This window comes from Podarcis erhardii, assembly GCF_964252035.2.
Source record: "Podarcis erhardii genome assembly, chromosome: 3".
In the NCBI taxonomy this organism is placed as follows: Eukaryota; Metazoa; Chordata; class Lepidosauria; order Squamata; family Lacertidae; genus Podarcis; species Podarcis erhardii.
This window is the reverse complement of record NC_138507.1, coordinates 69,827,135-69,842,695: the sequence shown is the minus strand read 5'-3', so window position 1 is coordinate 69,842,695 and position 15,561 is coordinate 69,827,135. Positions and strand designations below refer to the sequence as shown.

At 43.0% G+C, this 15,561-nt stretch overlaps 1 protein-coding gene across 3 annotated transcripts in view; it reads right to left on the bottom strand.

Moving 5' to 3' along the window:
* Nucleotides 1–13,797, bottom strand: part of SYNJ2 (synaptojanin 2) — a 54,775-nt gene extending 40,978 nt beyond the window's left edge. Inside the window, exons 1-3 of one of the 3 annotated variants that reach the window (XM_081854310.1) lie at nucleotides 12,700–13,797; nucleotides 7,911–7,997; nucleotides 1,126–1,396 (exon numbers count right to left, since the gene is read on the bottom strand). In XM_081854310.1, the coding sequence (XP_081710436.1) occupies nucleotides 1,126–1,396; nucleotides 7,911–7,997; nucleotides 12,700–12,820 (479 nt within the window). In that variant the 5' untranslated portion in view covers nucleotides 12,821–13,797. Of the gene's footprint in view, nucleotides 1–1,125; nucleotides 1,397–7,910; nucleotides 7,998–11,196; nucleotides 11,215–12,699 lie in introns of those variants that run through there. The other 2 variants (XM_081854309.1, XM_081854311.1) reach the window with 2 other exon arrangements.
* Nucleotides 13,798–15,561: the final 1,764 nt, after the last annotated feature.

Here is a 15,561-nt window from a genome sequence, read left to right as displayed (position 1 = left end):
AACTCGTCCCGAAAGCTTTTAACAAGTTCAGAACTGCAGTATCATCTACAGTACATGTACAACAACAATAAAACTTTGGCCAAGATAGCTTGGTGCCAGGGCATTTAAAACTTAGTTAGATAAATAATTCATGCAGGCTTACATTGACATTGACATTCAATTATTTTTCACTGGGCTTTGTATTTACCTTCAATGGGCTGCAAGAGGAGCGTCATGCACAGAAGCAGATGCTAACTTTCATTTTGCTTGGTATCATTATCACTGCATACATTATGCAGAAGTTGCCATTTATTATTTAAAATGTTGAAAATAAAATGTATTGATCTTCTCCATTTAACAAAAAAAAAATTACTTTTGCACACTGTACAAGTTGCAGGTACTCGGGATTTGCTTAAAGTGAGGTGCAAACACTCAGAAATGGTTGCTTCACAAATATTTAGGCATCCAGGATTGGTTCACTTACACAGCAGGGCCCAAGGGCAAATCTCAGGCTCACAAACTCTGATTCACATGAAAGATTCCATTCACCAAGGGGAGGGGAAGAATGTGAGCCTGCAATTCACTATTGTGCCCTGCTGCTTACAGAGCCAATGTGGTGTAGTGATTAACGTGTTGGACTAGGACCTGGGAGAACAGGTTTCAAATCCCCACTCGGCCATGAAGTTCACTTGGTGGCCTTGGGCCAGTCATTGCCTCTTGGTCTAACTTTCCTCATAGGGTTGTAATGGGGATTAAATGATGAGGGGGAAGAAACATCTACAACACCTTGAGTTCCCTGGAGAAAAAAGTGGGATGTAAATGCAATAATAAATTTAACAACCCAGCACACCTGAGCTATGTGTGAACCAGCTCTTAAAGCCTTTTATACATTGGCAATCCAATCCAATATAAGTTTTGCTAAGTTTAGTGGGAATTATTCCCATATATATTATATTTAGAAATATGATATTTTTCCTTCCACAAAAGGACACTCTCTAGCTATAATAGCAATGCATTTATTGCTATGCTTTAGAAGATCCCAAAAAGATTCCAGTCCTTCATGAAGCAGAAATCCACATGGATTTGAAGTCTAGGACATATTAGCTAAGGACTGACCAAATATAGGATGTAACATATTGCACTTACCAGAAGAATGAGTTTGCAGTTCCATAGTTGTTATCACCCTGTTTTTGGGCTCGGACAGTGATATCAAAGTTTGACCCTGCATTTGGCCAAGAAAAATAAAACACCCCTGAATTAAGAATTTTCTTCAAGGCAGAAACACGATCTTCCTCCTTAGTTTCTTCCTGGAGTGGACAGAATTCTGTTGTCGTGATTCTGTAAACTTCAGCATCAAGTATTTTCCCCACTGATGCACAGCCTGTCACAAGGACCAGAAAATGAAGGGTGGTGTTGCCTAGAAAATGACAGACACATTAGAATTACATGGGAATACAAATGCTTATTCCATTCTAGACATTTTCTGTAAAGGCAGCCTGTCAATACAGTGGTACCTTGGGTTACAGACGCTTCAGGTTACAGACTCTGCTAACCCATAAATAGTACCTTGGGTTAAGAACTTTGCTTCAGGATGAGAACAGAAATCATGCGGCGGCGGCGTGGCAACAGCTGGAGGCCCCATTAGCTAAAGTGGTACCTCAGGTTAAGAACAGTTTCAGGTTAAGAACGGACCTCCAGAACAAATTAAGTTCTTAACCCGAGGTACCACTGTATCTCATAAATATGTTTTGTTTGGTTGTTGTTGTTTTTTGTTTCAGAAGGTGACAATGTCAAGTTGATACCAGATTAAATTCATTGGTCTGGGACTAATTGTAGGTATGGCAGAAACCTATGTTGGCATGATTAAATGTGTAAATTTGTGAAAGGAAAACATTTCTCACATAGAACATACAAGTATGAACAGAAATATTGCATAAACTGCCAACTCAGCCATCCTCATTGCTGTACAAGGAGAAAATCTAGTCTAAGGGCATGATCTCATCAGCTGTTCCTCCCCCCCAAGCTGGGGAACATCTGGGGCAGGAAAGGAGTATTTTGTGAAAAAGGTACTTATTCCCTCCACAGCATCCATCATAATATCTGAAAATATATGGCAGGAGAAACATTGCTCTTAACAAGTTGGCCACCTGGAATGACAAGCAAGAGCACTTATTTGTGACTGAATCCACTCTCAGGAGACATCCACGACTGCTGTTTCAAGCGGCAAGCTCATAAAAGTCAATCTGTGAGCTCCTCTATTAGGTACTTAAGCTTTGGTTCAAGTCAGTTCTACTCCTAACAGTGAGTCTGTGGGTCAGTCAATCACAATGCTATGTCTAAAACACAATTTAATAGCTAAATAAAATGTTTTATAAAAAAAATAACAAGCAAAAAACTAACCAACATAGCTGGTCTAAGAGGCATGACAAGATTCTGATATTTTGCCACTTGCTTGATAATAAATGTGAAAGGCCTCTCAAGGGAAATGCTCATAAAGGATGCTAAGGGTCAATCAGAAAAATGTCTTGTAACGGGATGCATTATTTAAGACATATAGAAAACACAGGTAGTCCAGATGTTGATAGACTCCCAACTCTAATCAGCTCCAGCCAGCACAGACAATGGGCAGGAATTATGGAAGCTGTAGTCTAACACTAACTGCTGGTTATCTTGGAGTAAAAGAAGAATGCCTATTCTTCTTTTGATGAGGCACTAAATAGAAAATAAGAGGTCTGTTGTTATTCAGCCATAGCTTCAAAAGCAGAAAAAAAGAAAAAAAGAAAAAAAAAGGAGCTTCCACAAGAAAGGTTGGAAATGCAAATTTAAGTCCAGCAAGTAAACCCACAGTTTATTCCCCACTGGATATCTCATTTTGAATATTTATGCCATGATTCCAGCTGTGCTTAGCACCTTCCAATTTGCATTGCCGACTGTTTCAATAACCAAGAAAAGCTTCCTGTATTTTTTTTTAAATCCAAACCAAAATGAACTGTTGTTTCTGCTCATTATATAAATTTCTCCTTAAGAGTATTTGAAGTTAGAGTAACATTTTAAAACTATCTTGCGACAAAGGCAGAGAAAACATATGTATTACAGCAATAAGGAAGGAGCAGCCCCCGGGACAGGGATGGAAAACCTTCATCAGCCCAAGGGCCACATTCTCTCATGGGCAACCTTCCAGGGGCTGCATGCCAGTGGGCCAAATGTGGCCTGTGAGGGATTCAAATTTAGCTGTTTTTCCCAAACCACACCCACCTACCCCATCCTTGAAGTCATATGTAACATCAGCTGTAATATGTAATATGTAACACACAGCTGCCAATGCACAACAGGAACTTTAAAGTACGCTCCCGATTGTGAATCATCACGCACGATCATAATCTCCAAAGCAACTTTAGTTGCCCTGGAGAGTTTTCAACATAGGGATACTCAAGAAGGTCACAGAGGAATATGTGCCCAATAGGCCCCACTTAAGCAGACCTGTACATGAGGGGGAGAAGAACAAAGTGCATGCTCTTCAACAGGATGAGTGAACTAGCTTTATATATTATTTTCATCCTGACTGTAGCTAACTTCCTTGAACAATTTTTCAGAGTACGAGGTTACCTCATGGGGAGGTATAATGAAAAATAAAGGTAATAACCTTCTCCCTCATCACAAAGTTCTGCATTATTCTTGAGACCCCTGGTACGACACACAGCCCAAAGGATTGTTGTTGTTGTTTAGTCGTTTAGTTGTGTCCGACTCTTCGTGACCCCATGGACTAGAGCACGCCAGGCACTCCTGTCTTCCACTGTCTCCCGCAGTTTGGTCAGACTCATGTTTGTAGCTTCGAGAACACTGTCCAACCATCTCATCCTCTGTCGTCCCCTTCTCCTTGTGCCCTCAATCTTTCCCAACATCAGGGTCTTTTCCAGGGAGTCTTCTCTTCTCATGAGGTGGCCAAAGTATTGGAGCCCAAAGGATTAGTTAACCCTGTCTTCCCAAAGCCCTTCATCACCATGGAAACCTTAGGCGCAAGGACCCTCTGAATGTTCTCCTATATATTGAGAATATGCTGGCCTCAGAACCCTCTTCAGGCTCTAAACCAAATAGCAGTAAGCCTCATGGGCCCTGAATAATGGTCTGCAGCATGAAACGTCTGGACTGGCCGTGCTTGGTATGAATGCTGAGAGCCTAGTGTTTTGCCACATGCAATATAGGAAGCTGCCTTGCACTAATTCAGACAACTTTGCTCATTAACATGTGGGGTGGTCAGAATATCGATTTAAATCTGCTGGTAGATCTCATGATGTTATTATCAGTCAATCTGTTTGCATGCCACCTTTCCAAAGTTAAAAAAAAATGTTCAAGGTGGCTTACAACAGTTTATTTTATCATAAAACTTGTTATTCTTTATCAAATAATCCCAAAAGCGAGTACAATGCAGGCAAAATACAATAAAATAATACAATCAGTCAATAAGCAGCATAGCAGTAAACAAAAAACCCCAGCACTCCCTCTGTGTGCTGCTGCTGGGCTTCTCCTGATCCGCCCCCCAGTCATTTTGGGGGGGGGAGGGGCACAGGGAGCACACAGGGAGAAGCGCCATTGCACAAGTGGAAATCTTTGCAGAGGGTTTCCATTGATGGGGTGTGTTAAGTGAATGCTGCTCACATAATCTGTGTTTCTATGCAATTTGATCATGAATCTTACAAATCTACACACTAATAATGCTCTTCGGATACCACCTTCTTGTTATTTATGCAATTATTATCCCACCCTTCCTCCCAAATGAGCCCAGGGCAACAAACATTAAGAAGTTAAAATAATACAGTTTAAAATGAAATAAAAACATATCTGCAACATTTAAAAACAATTTTAAAACCACCTAAAAAACTTCCCAACTAATTAAAAAAAATCATCTAATGCATTTCAAAACATTTGTACCATCTTACATTTAATGCTGTACATGTTTCCTACACTCTCGTGCTATGTGCCAATATAAATTCAGACTAGAATTCATTAAGGAGATTGAACCAATGAATACAAAACACCCCCCCCCCGAGGCCCAGCCCAGAACATACTTGGCTCTTCATTCTGCTCTAGCCCATCCCAAAGGCAAATAATGGGAACTAGTGAGTTGTTCCAGCTGATCAAACCCAATACGAGTTCTGGCTTTTGAGAAACATTACCCAAGCAATCAGCTAGGCAAAACCCACCAACCTTATAGTGCAAGTGTCTTGCATGGGAAATTGGTTGGGTTTGTATCCTATCAATTTTGACAGCCTAACCCAGACAAAGAACTAAGACAAAGTATTTACACACAAGTTCTGCAGTATGACAAAAAGGAAGAATTTCCTACTAAAACCCCAGGTCTTTAGTGCCAAAAAGTGAGACTGAAAAACCAGTGTGATTAGCTATTCTGCTTACTGTCTGAATAGCTAGTCAGAACAGTCATGCTTCCTTTTTTGTCTGTTTTATAAGCCAGCTAAGCCAAATGTTTGGATTTAAACCAGTCTTGTCTCCCCACGGTGACTAATTCATATTTCAGAAGATTTATGGAGTTTTCTGCCCAGTAGCTGGTTCAGGCTATTGCTGCCATCGCTATAAACTTTCTTTATCATCAGGCATTCTGGAAAAATCTTTCATGCTCTTACTGACTTACTACTCTCCTTAGGGAGCCTACTTGTTTCAAGGGCCGAATGATCACACTGTCTCTCCCTTCCAGCCAGCCAAACACTTCTTGCGGCAAAAAGCGAAGTGTCTAGGCAGACTCTTTTAAATTCATATTCTGTAAATGAAACTGGCACCATGTATATGTCAGGAAATCCACAAATTGGTGGGTGGGATGGTTTGAACAGTATCTGAACAAATTCTATGGAGTCACAAAAACATTTTTTATCATGGGTTGATTTCAGAAGTAACTAATGCATTGTCAAAGTACTAGGGCAACTATGGAAATTTCAAGGGTTATGACGGGCCATGGCTGAGCCTCTGGTCTGTGGCAATTTCATGCTCTCACAACCCTTAATTAAATATGAACAGAATTCTTGGATTATTATTATTTTTGGTTTTGCATAGCCACATCCCCTGACATTCCTTGTTACTAGACATTGGAAAGTTGACTTCTTGCTCATTTGATCTTGCACTCAGCTGCCCACACTCCATCATACCACCCCTCACAAATTGTTTAAATACTTCAGATGCTTTTATGTGCATAAAAGCATATGCCAGCCAACGAAGAGGCAAAGCTATAGTCCATTTATTTCATTTACATTTTGCAGTTTTGGATACCACATTCACTCTAGCCGTAGCAGGTTCTCCAGAGATATGCTTGTGCCTTTAAAATACCCAAAGCACCAAGATGCAAAGCAGCAACTACCACGCCATTCCCCTCCCTGGCTCCATTTGTCTTGTCACAGGGCTACACCATTGCCTTCAGTCACCAGGAAAAGGGGTTGGAGAAAAGGTTGGGAGGGGCAGTGACTATATGCTCTCTCAATGCCCCCAAGCTGTTAAAGGGATAGTCAGCATCTCCTAGTGCAGACCTGTCTATCCTTGCCCACATTAGATGGCTGTAACATGAAATCCAAGGAGGGAGCCATGCTCATTGTGATGAAAATGCTAGGTTCAGGAAACCCAAATTAGAAGGTCACCAGAACAGAGAAAATTGTCAATTGCAGGGCTGTAGTCTTAGTTAACCATGAACTACTCCTGTTAATAAAGCTAGTCATTCAAAATAAAAAGAAAGGGAAAAGTGCTATTCAGTAGAGCTGTTGATTCTTGGCCTGAAAAGGCTGAGTTCCTTAGAATTGTTGTATTTTTATGGGCAGGAGCTCTGTGCTTTTAACAGATATGTGTAAGCCAAAAAGGGAACAAGTGCAGCTTTCCCTAACACTGTATCTCCACGCCAGAAAAAATGGGATCACTTGCTGCATTTCTGCCTGAGCCTCAATGCATAATAAAAGCAGCAGCCCAAAAATCTGTCTTTTATAGTTACTTGTAAGGGAGCGGCTCATAGGGTATCATTTTTCTGTGGCTGCAGCAATGCAATTTGAGATCTTTCACCTATTGAGCATCATTTCCCCAACAGATTAAAAAAACAAAACACAAAGGCAGGACAGGAGATGGAGGATAGGAGAAGGCAAACCTATTCATGATCCTAAGCATTTACTGATAGGTAAGTCAACTAATGGGACGCGGGTGGTGCTGTGGGTAAAACCTCAGCGCCTAGGACTTGCCGATCGTCAGGTCGGCGATTCGAATCCCCATGGCGGGGTGCGCTCTCGCTGCTCGGTCCCAGCGCCTGCCAACCTAGCAGTTCGAAAGCACGTCAAAGTGCAAGTAGATAAATAGGGACCGCTTACTAGCGGGAAGGTAAACGGTGTATCCGTGTGCTGCGCTGGCTCGCCAGATGCAACTTGTCACGCTGGCCACGTGACCCGGAAGTGTCTTTGGACAGCACTGGCCCCCGGCCTCTTAAGCGAGATGGGCGCGCAACCCCAGAGTCGGACACGACTGGCCCGTACAGGCAGGAGTACCTTTACCTTTACCTTTACCTTTAAGTCAATTAAAACTTAGTACCCACCCGCTGATGCTGTAATCTTAAACATATTTACTAAGGAAGAAGCACTTGTGTAGGATTGCATTTTATGGGACAGCTACCCAAGGCCAACAAGGAGCACAACAAATTTGGTAAAAAGAAACAGAAGCTGTTTTCAAGTTAAAACCAGAAGCTATTATTAGTAAATGCAAAGTTTTTTTTAAAAAAAGAGAAACCCTGCAATAAGCCATTGTTTAATAATTGTCCTTAAATCCAATGATTACCACAACACATTTTAAAGTATTAGTCCTTGAAGGTTAACCAAAGAATAGTTTCACTTCATTGTGTCAGACTGAAGGGCACATTGTTCAACTTATTATTCTAAAAATGACATTAAGGTACTTACCAGATCTTAACTGGAGTTCTCCTAAGCACCCATAAGCATCCATGAGCTTCTCATATTGCCCTTTAATTTCTTCCTTTTCTTCAGGCGCTAAGGGAATTGCACAATAAAAGACAACAATTCTTATTTATTTTTAATCCTTTGATAATACAGCAAGCCAACAGAAACTGGCAAGATTTACTTTTCTTTAAGCCTATGGTTTGTGCTAAAGTACAATAACTCATGATAAAATTAAGTCTCCTAGATGCCACAATACTTTTACAGCCCAATTCTACTCATGGTTACTCAGAGGTAAGTTGCAACAAAATCAGTGAGACTAACTCCATAGTAAATATGCACAGGATCAGGCCATTTGGCTTCTTTCACAACCTCTTACACTGCACTGAGTAGGAGAAGTTGGGGTGTGATATATATGCTCTGCAAGGGCCAGAAAGAGATGTCTCCCTAAGAAGACTTATCTTATGTGTTGAGCAGCTTGACTACAAACTTACATACAGTGCTAATACAGTGATACCTCGGGTTACATACGCTTCAGGTTACAGACTCCGCTAACCTCGGGTTAAGTACTTAATTCGTTCCAGAGGTCCATTCTTAACCTGAAACTGTTCTTAACCTGAAGACCACTTTAGGTAATGGGCCTCCTGCTGCCGCCGCACCACCGGAGCACGATTTCTGTTCTCATCCTGAAGCAAAGTTCTTAACCTGAAGCACTATTTCTGGGTTAGCGGAGTCTGTAACCTGAAGCGTACGTAACCTGAAGCTTATGTAACCTGAGGTACTACTGTACACTTTAAGGCAGGTTTAACTGAAGATAATTCTCTATGCATGCAATTGGGAATCCTGCTGTGATTCTAGAGCTTTCTCACTTGTAGGAGAGAAAGAAGTAACAGGGCCAATTCCCTGTGCAAATCTTCACATCTTTATCTTCCAATGAAAGTACAATGGAGTCACTGGATCAGGAGATGCTTAAGTAGACAAAGGAATTACTGTAGTAATAGAATACAGTACAACTGTAAAAATAAAGTAATGACATTTAAAGACGTAGGCAAGTGTTGAAGAATGCAAGCAATGTTTGGACTTTGTCATAATCATGCCTCCTAAGAGAAAATAGGGTTGAAACCAAAGAGTTCATTCCCTTCTTTCAATCAGCAAGTAGAAATAAGCTTTAAACAGCATGTTGGTTATTGTTCACTGTTTATGATACTTTGGAATGACAAATATGAGGATGATATCCATCCATATAATTTTTTTTCTTCATTGTAACCCTATAGATCATGTAAGGTTATGCATGTAGAGATATTGTATTGTTCAGAATACACACACACACTTTGGTTATTACAGAAAACAAAGCCTTTATACCAAGGTTTGTCCCTAATTAGTTACATATGCTTAACGTTCTGGAAGCAACAACAGAAACCCACAACATTCAGATATCGTTGAGCCTTTAGAAGATTGCAAAGCAACTGCACTTTAAATGTAGAAATATTTAAAAATAAAAAATACTTGGGTTTGTAAAATGATATTATTACAGTTAAGATAAATGAGGCTGATACTCATGAGTATGCAATGTAATGCAGGGCACTATCCAAGTTTTCTCAATCTGAGGCTGGCTTCTCAGAGGAGCAGGCTGTGGCCAGAATCATTCACAATCCTGCCCCTGGGTGGGTTATGTATTATGTCAGGAGGTTAAAAATTCTAGAAGACCTGTTCCCCTCCACTAGCAGTTATGCTAACAGAACCATTGGCAAAACCCTTCATTTTTCACAGGTACTTTGCATTGCATTTTATTTTCTTCTTAATAGTCTATAATACCATGTCATATAATATAGATCTTATACAAGTTTACATGGGAGAAGTCCAACTGAACTCAGCAGGGCTTACGTACATCATTTTATTTGTATGCCACCTTCCCATAGAAGGTCGGCAGTTCGAATCCCTGCGACGGGGTGAGCTCCTGTTGCTTGGTCCCTGCTCCTGCCAACCTAGCAGTTCGAAAGCACATCAAAGTTCAAGTAGATCAATAGGTACTGCTCCGGCGGGAAGGTAAACGGCGTTTCCGTACGCTGCTCTGGTTCGCCAGAAGTGGCATAGTCCTGCTGGCCACATGACCCGGAAGCTGTATGCCGGCTCCCTCGGCCAGTAAAGCGAGATGAGCGTCGCAACCCCAGAGTCAGTCATGACTGGACCTAATGGTCAGGAGTCCCTTTACCTTTACCTTTTCCCATAGATAAAACCATGCTCAAGGTGGCTTACAATATGAGAAAAATATTACATAATTACAAATACAGTGGAACCTCGGTTTTCGAGCACCTTGGAAGCTGAACGTTTCGATTTTCAAATGCCCAAAACCCGGAAATAATTGCTTCTATTTTCAAATGCACCTCGGAAGTTGAACGGCTTCCGAAGTGCATTTCTCAATTTAATTTTGCACCTCGGTTGTTGAGTGTTTTGGAAGTCGAACGGTCTCCCAGAACAGATTACATTCGACATCTGAGGTTCCACTGTATAACAAAAATAGTCATAAACAATAAATAACACACATCAAAAAGTACCCAACCAAACTGAACAATTTCCACATTAAAACATAACCAGATCTAATAAAAAAGGTACAAAAATAAATATTGATAACAGCAACAACCCCACCCACAACAAAAAACCCCCTATGCAATACACCAACCTGTTCAGCAGCCTCAGCTTTTGCAGCTGGAGTCTGTCAGGACCCTGCCCACCCAAGGCAGGTGGAAAAGGGCCTGCAAGGCAAGGAGCAGTTCTCCCAAGACTCACAGCCAAGGTGGCTTACATCTCATCAGACATGCACAGAATTGTATTGTTAGAGCTGAGTACAGTAATGCTAATGAGGGGCCAGGAAGGCAAGCAGCAAGCAGATCCTCCAGTACATCTGAGTCCTGTCAGCTCCTACCAACCAAAGAGGAGGGTAAGAGCAACTATTTTAGTTGCCCGTTCTAAGAATCAGGCCCCTGCAGATCCAGCACCCTTCTCCAAAATGTCTACTTTCATGTCTTTCCACTGATGACTCAGTGTGATAGCATACCACCTGCTTCAGCAGAGCTAGGGCTTCCCCCTGCCACTGGAGCTCTTCTTGGCTGACTGAGACCAATGGGGAGGTGATTGTGCACCATCCTAACACTTACACACCAGCCACCAGCATTGTATGGTTAGGATTGCTCTACAAATTCCCCTCCCCTATTCTCAAAGTGCACAAGTCCTGCAGTATGCAAGTTTTTTGTAACCAACATTACCCTGAGACAGACATTTTCTAGATACGTACGTATGGCCCACTGAACTCCAATGGACCAGGACAGATAATATCAATGATACATAGTAGATGGGATTGCATCCCTTCAAGAAGTCACAAGTGAAGCAGAACAGATTCATGGAAGAATAGAAAAGGGACGGAGAGAGTATCTTAAAATACTAATCCAATATTAATCTTTAAAGTACACATAAATAATTTGTTTTCTTGATAAAATAAATAGGCCATCAAGCTCACATTTGTGTGACATGTTGACCATTTCATTTTTCACTTATAAATGCTTTGCAAATATCTCAATGAGGTTTTCTTTACTGCAGTCCACTAGCCACATACGATTTCCCAAAACTGACTCAATAGACCTCCCTGTTTTTGTTCCTGGCCCAGAACTGTAAAACTGAGGGGTAGAGTTGTCAAGCTCCTGGCTGCAGATAGACAACACGTGACTTTAGTAAGGCCAAGCATTTCCAACTATGATCCATGGACACCAGTGGCCAGGCAGCTTAATTCAGGTGATCCACGGCATGTCTGTAGATTTGTGGTGGGGGGCAGGAATCAGCACATGCATCACATTAAATATATTGAGTCTTGATTGCATTCTAATTGCTTCTTTTATTTCATATCTTGTATTTTACTGCTTTACAATCTGACTGTTATGAAATATAACAACTTAAAATATAGAAGAAATAAAAAAGCGATAAAATACAATTAAAAAATCATGCAGCATCTGCTACAAGTGGGCAAAAAAACCATTAAGTGCTCTGCAAAGACCCTCAGCAATTTTCCATGGGGGGAAAAAGTTTGGGAACCACTGAGTTAGGCCATTACTTCTGTAGCCTTTTAGCAGGGAATTCAACCGTGGATGGTGATAAGGGGTGGAGTCATTGCAGTTTGGAAAAAGAGGCTGCATTTCCCTCTCCTTTTTAAAAGTTGGCTACAGCCATAGAACACAGCTGAAAGTCTGAAGACAAAACACAGTCCTCCCTCTTACAATATCCAATTCACATCTCTGTCTCCTCCTGTACCAGCACCCAAAACACCACATAAACACGGGTTGATTAATTTATGGAACCCATGGCAACAAGATGCAGCGATAGCCTTAGACCTAAATGGCTTCAAAAGGCTGTTTTTCCTCTTTCTCCAAGGGATTTGCCATAGTAACCTGAACAGCTGCCTAGCAAGCCGTCCAGAGATTTGGACCTCCAACTCCCATCATTCCTGAGAGCACTGGGAACTCCGGCTGGGGCTGATAGAAGCTGGAGTCCAGAGACATCTGGAAGGTGCCAGGTTGCAGAGGCTGCCCTACAGAGCCTCCAAGCTCAGGAGCAGTGTAGCTCTCGGAATGCCAGCTGCAGCCAGGGGGCAGGAGGCCAACGGCGAGGGAGGTTCCGCTGTCTTTATGGCTGGATGTTGGACTGGCAGCGCCACCTCCAACCCGGTGGGTGGGGGGCTCCAAGAGTAGCAAGGCCGCCCACCCCTCACCCTCTCCCCGCCCCACCCACTTGGGCGCGAGGCACTTACTGAGGGTGGCCATCGTGCCGGCTTCCAGCAGCAGGCAGTCCTGGCGGCCGCGCGCCTCCAGCAGGGCGCTCGCCGTGGCTTCCTGCTTCCACAACACCCTCAGCCCTTTGCTCAGCGCCATGGCAGCCGCTTTCCATGGAGGGGGAAGGAGGGAGAGGAAGGGGAAAGTCAGTCACACCAGGGCAGCCGGGTGGGAAAGAAGGCCTCCTCCTCTGAAACAAGACACACACGCCCCAGAAAACAGTCACGAGAAACTGGGCGGCGTGAGGGAATTTTCTCCCCACAACTTCTCAGCTGCCAGAAGTGCGTTCCAAAGGAAAACGGAGCAATAGCTTCCCGGTGGTGGTGTGTGCTTTTAAATAATTAAGACAACTTTGAAAGGAGACGTTGAAAGAAGAGACGGGTATCTCCAAACAAAATATTTAAAAATAAAAAAATAAAAACACCACCCCACGCCGCTGAGGTGTTCCCTCGACTGGAAAGTTGTCCGCCTCGTGGGAGGCTGGAAAGTACTTAGCTGCCTCCTTCGCGCGCCCTGAGCATCTTCTGAAGACAAGTCGCAGCTGAGGCTCCTCTTTGTGTAAGTCAAGCAAGTTTCTAGTCACAAGCCTCCGGCCGGCGGTGCAGGAAAGGAAGAGAGGTCAAAATGCTCTTTTTTTCTGCAAAGAGAGAAGGGGGAGCATTGGAAAAACGCCCCCCCCCCTTCGCGCAAGTTGTTCTTGCCCAATTTCCGGACTTTCTGTTTCCTTGTTGGAAAATCCCTCCCTGTTTCCCGCTACCGCCCAGGGCGGCGGCGACGTCGTCGTCTTCTTTCTTCCACGCCGCTCTCTTTCTCTCTCCCCCCCCCTTTTTTTTTTCTTTTTCTTTTTCCTGCGTAAACTTTCTGGACGAGTTCAAGTTCCTCGAGTCTCCGCCTCTTTCTCCTCCTCGGGGGACAGGTGAGAGGCGCTGTGTCCCCGCCCTGTTTCCCTTCCCAGAGAGCTGCAAGATTATCACACGGGCTCCCCCAAGAGGAGAGGCAACTGCGGTGCTCTTTTCTCTCCAAGCAGAGAGAGTCAGAGAGACAGGCAGATGCTGGCAAAGCGAGAGACTGTAAGGCAGCTGGACTGGCCATCAGCCAGAATTTCTACAGTCCCCCCCCCCGCATTCTTCCTCACTTCCTGCCCCAGTGAAATACTTTAGCTCTGCTCACCAGCTGTTCACTTTTTGTTGTGATGAACCAAGTGTTGAATTTCTTTCATGCATAGGGCTGGAGAGTATATGCATATAGGGCTGGATGCAGAAGTTCCCTACATGTTCAGTAGACACAGGAAAGACTCCCGCATGTACACTAGGATCGAAAGGTTCACACAGAAATCTAGTAATGGAGCCTGCTATTCCCAGTTTCAAATCTCAACCAAACTGAGAAATCAGAGCATTTGACCACCATGCCCTAACTTTGTGCTTCAGTAGGTGTTAGACGTTGGGGTAATTAGATGTGCTCCCTCTCTTGCACACTCTGTACTGAACTCATGAAAGAGGTATTAATTTCCACATTTTATTAATTTTTGTTCAGCAATATTTATACATATAGTGTTGCTGGGTTCAGAGTGTAGATTTGTACAGCTTTACAGTCAAACTGTATAATATAATTTCATTTGGGCTGTTCTAGGGGTGGTGTCTTGTCCATATCAGGTCCAGCCCAGTTTTCAATCCAACTCTTTTATTGGTAGAAGAAAATGGGGGGGGGGGGAATGCCTTCAGTCGGGACCATTTCACACCATACTGTTACAGCTGCCATTTACCATCTGTTGCTTGCTAATGGTAAGGGATGATGGGTTGTTGATCCCTCAGTGGGAGTTAACAAATTGAAGCTATGATGGTTTATATGTAGTGTTGGATCATGGACAAGTGTTTTGTGGTGAGAGGGGGACAAAAGAAAGGAGATGGCAGCCTAAACTTGGAAATGGATAGCTGTGAGCTTAGCTCTGATCACACAGCAGTGAATGGAGCATTTTTCTAGAAAAAGAGGTGCCAGAGCTCACCATGAACTCCCTTGTTCTCTTAGTATTATGGCCAACAATTACAGCCAGTTGCAACACACCAGCACCAGTATACAAGCCCCAAATAGGGACGCCACAACTCAGAATATAAGGCATGCAGGATAGGGCCAAAGTACTATAGCTTCGTGTTTGTCTTCTCAGAACTATTGAAATGGCCTGTGCCTCATGACTCCACACATAAACATGCAACAGGAGTTCACACTCCATGGTAAAGGACAAAAGCAGCATGGCATGACTGTCAATTCCCTGTTGGCTGTGTGAGAAGAGAGATGTTCTGTGGAGTGTCCACAGAGTTCACTTCCCGTCCCTCTTTTTCTTTTTTGTTTACTTATTTCATAGTAACACAAGAAGAGCCTGCTGGATCAAGCCTGTCTAGTCTAACATCCTGTTCTCTCTGTGGCCACACACATGCCTGTGGGAAACTGGCAAGCAGGACCTGAGCACACAAGCGCTCCCCCCTCCTGTGGCTTCCAGCAACTGGTATTCAGAAGCATCACTGTCTCCAACCTGTCCTTATAACCCATTCTTCCTCCCCAAGGGGAGTCCAGGATGGCTCATAACAATAAAGTTACACAAAGCAATTCAAAACATTATAATATATTACAGACAGCAGTTAAAACCAGCCGTATAAAAAAAAATTCATAAAATTATTGGCAAAATAATCTGGGTAAATAAGGAAGTCTTCACATGTTTCCTGAATGGGGACTGCCTGATTTCCTTTGGGCAGTGATGCTGATAATGGTCTGTCCCAGATCCCCATTCTTCATGTTATTGCTGGTAGTGGAACCATAAGACAGGCTTCTCTCCCTGGTTGCAATTT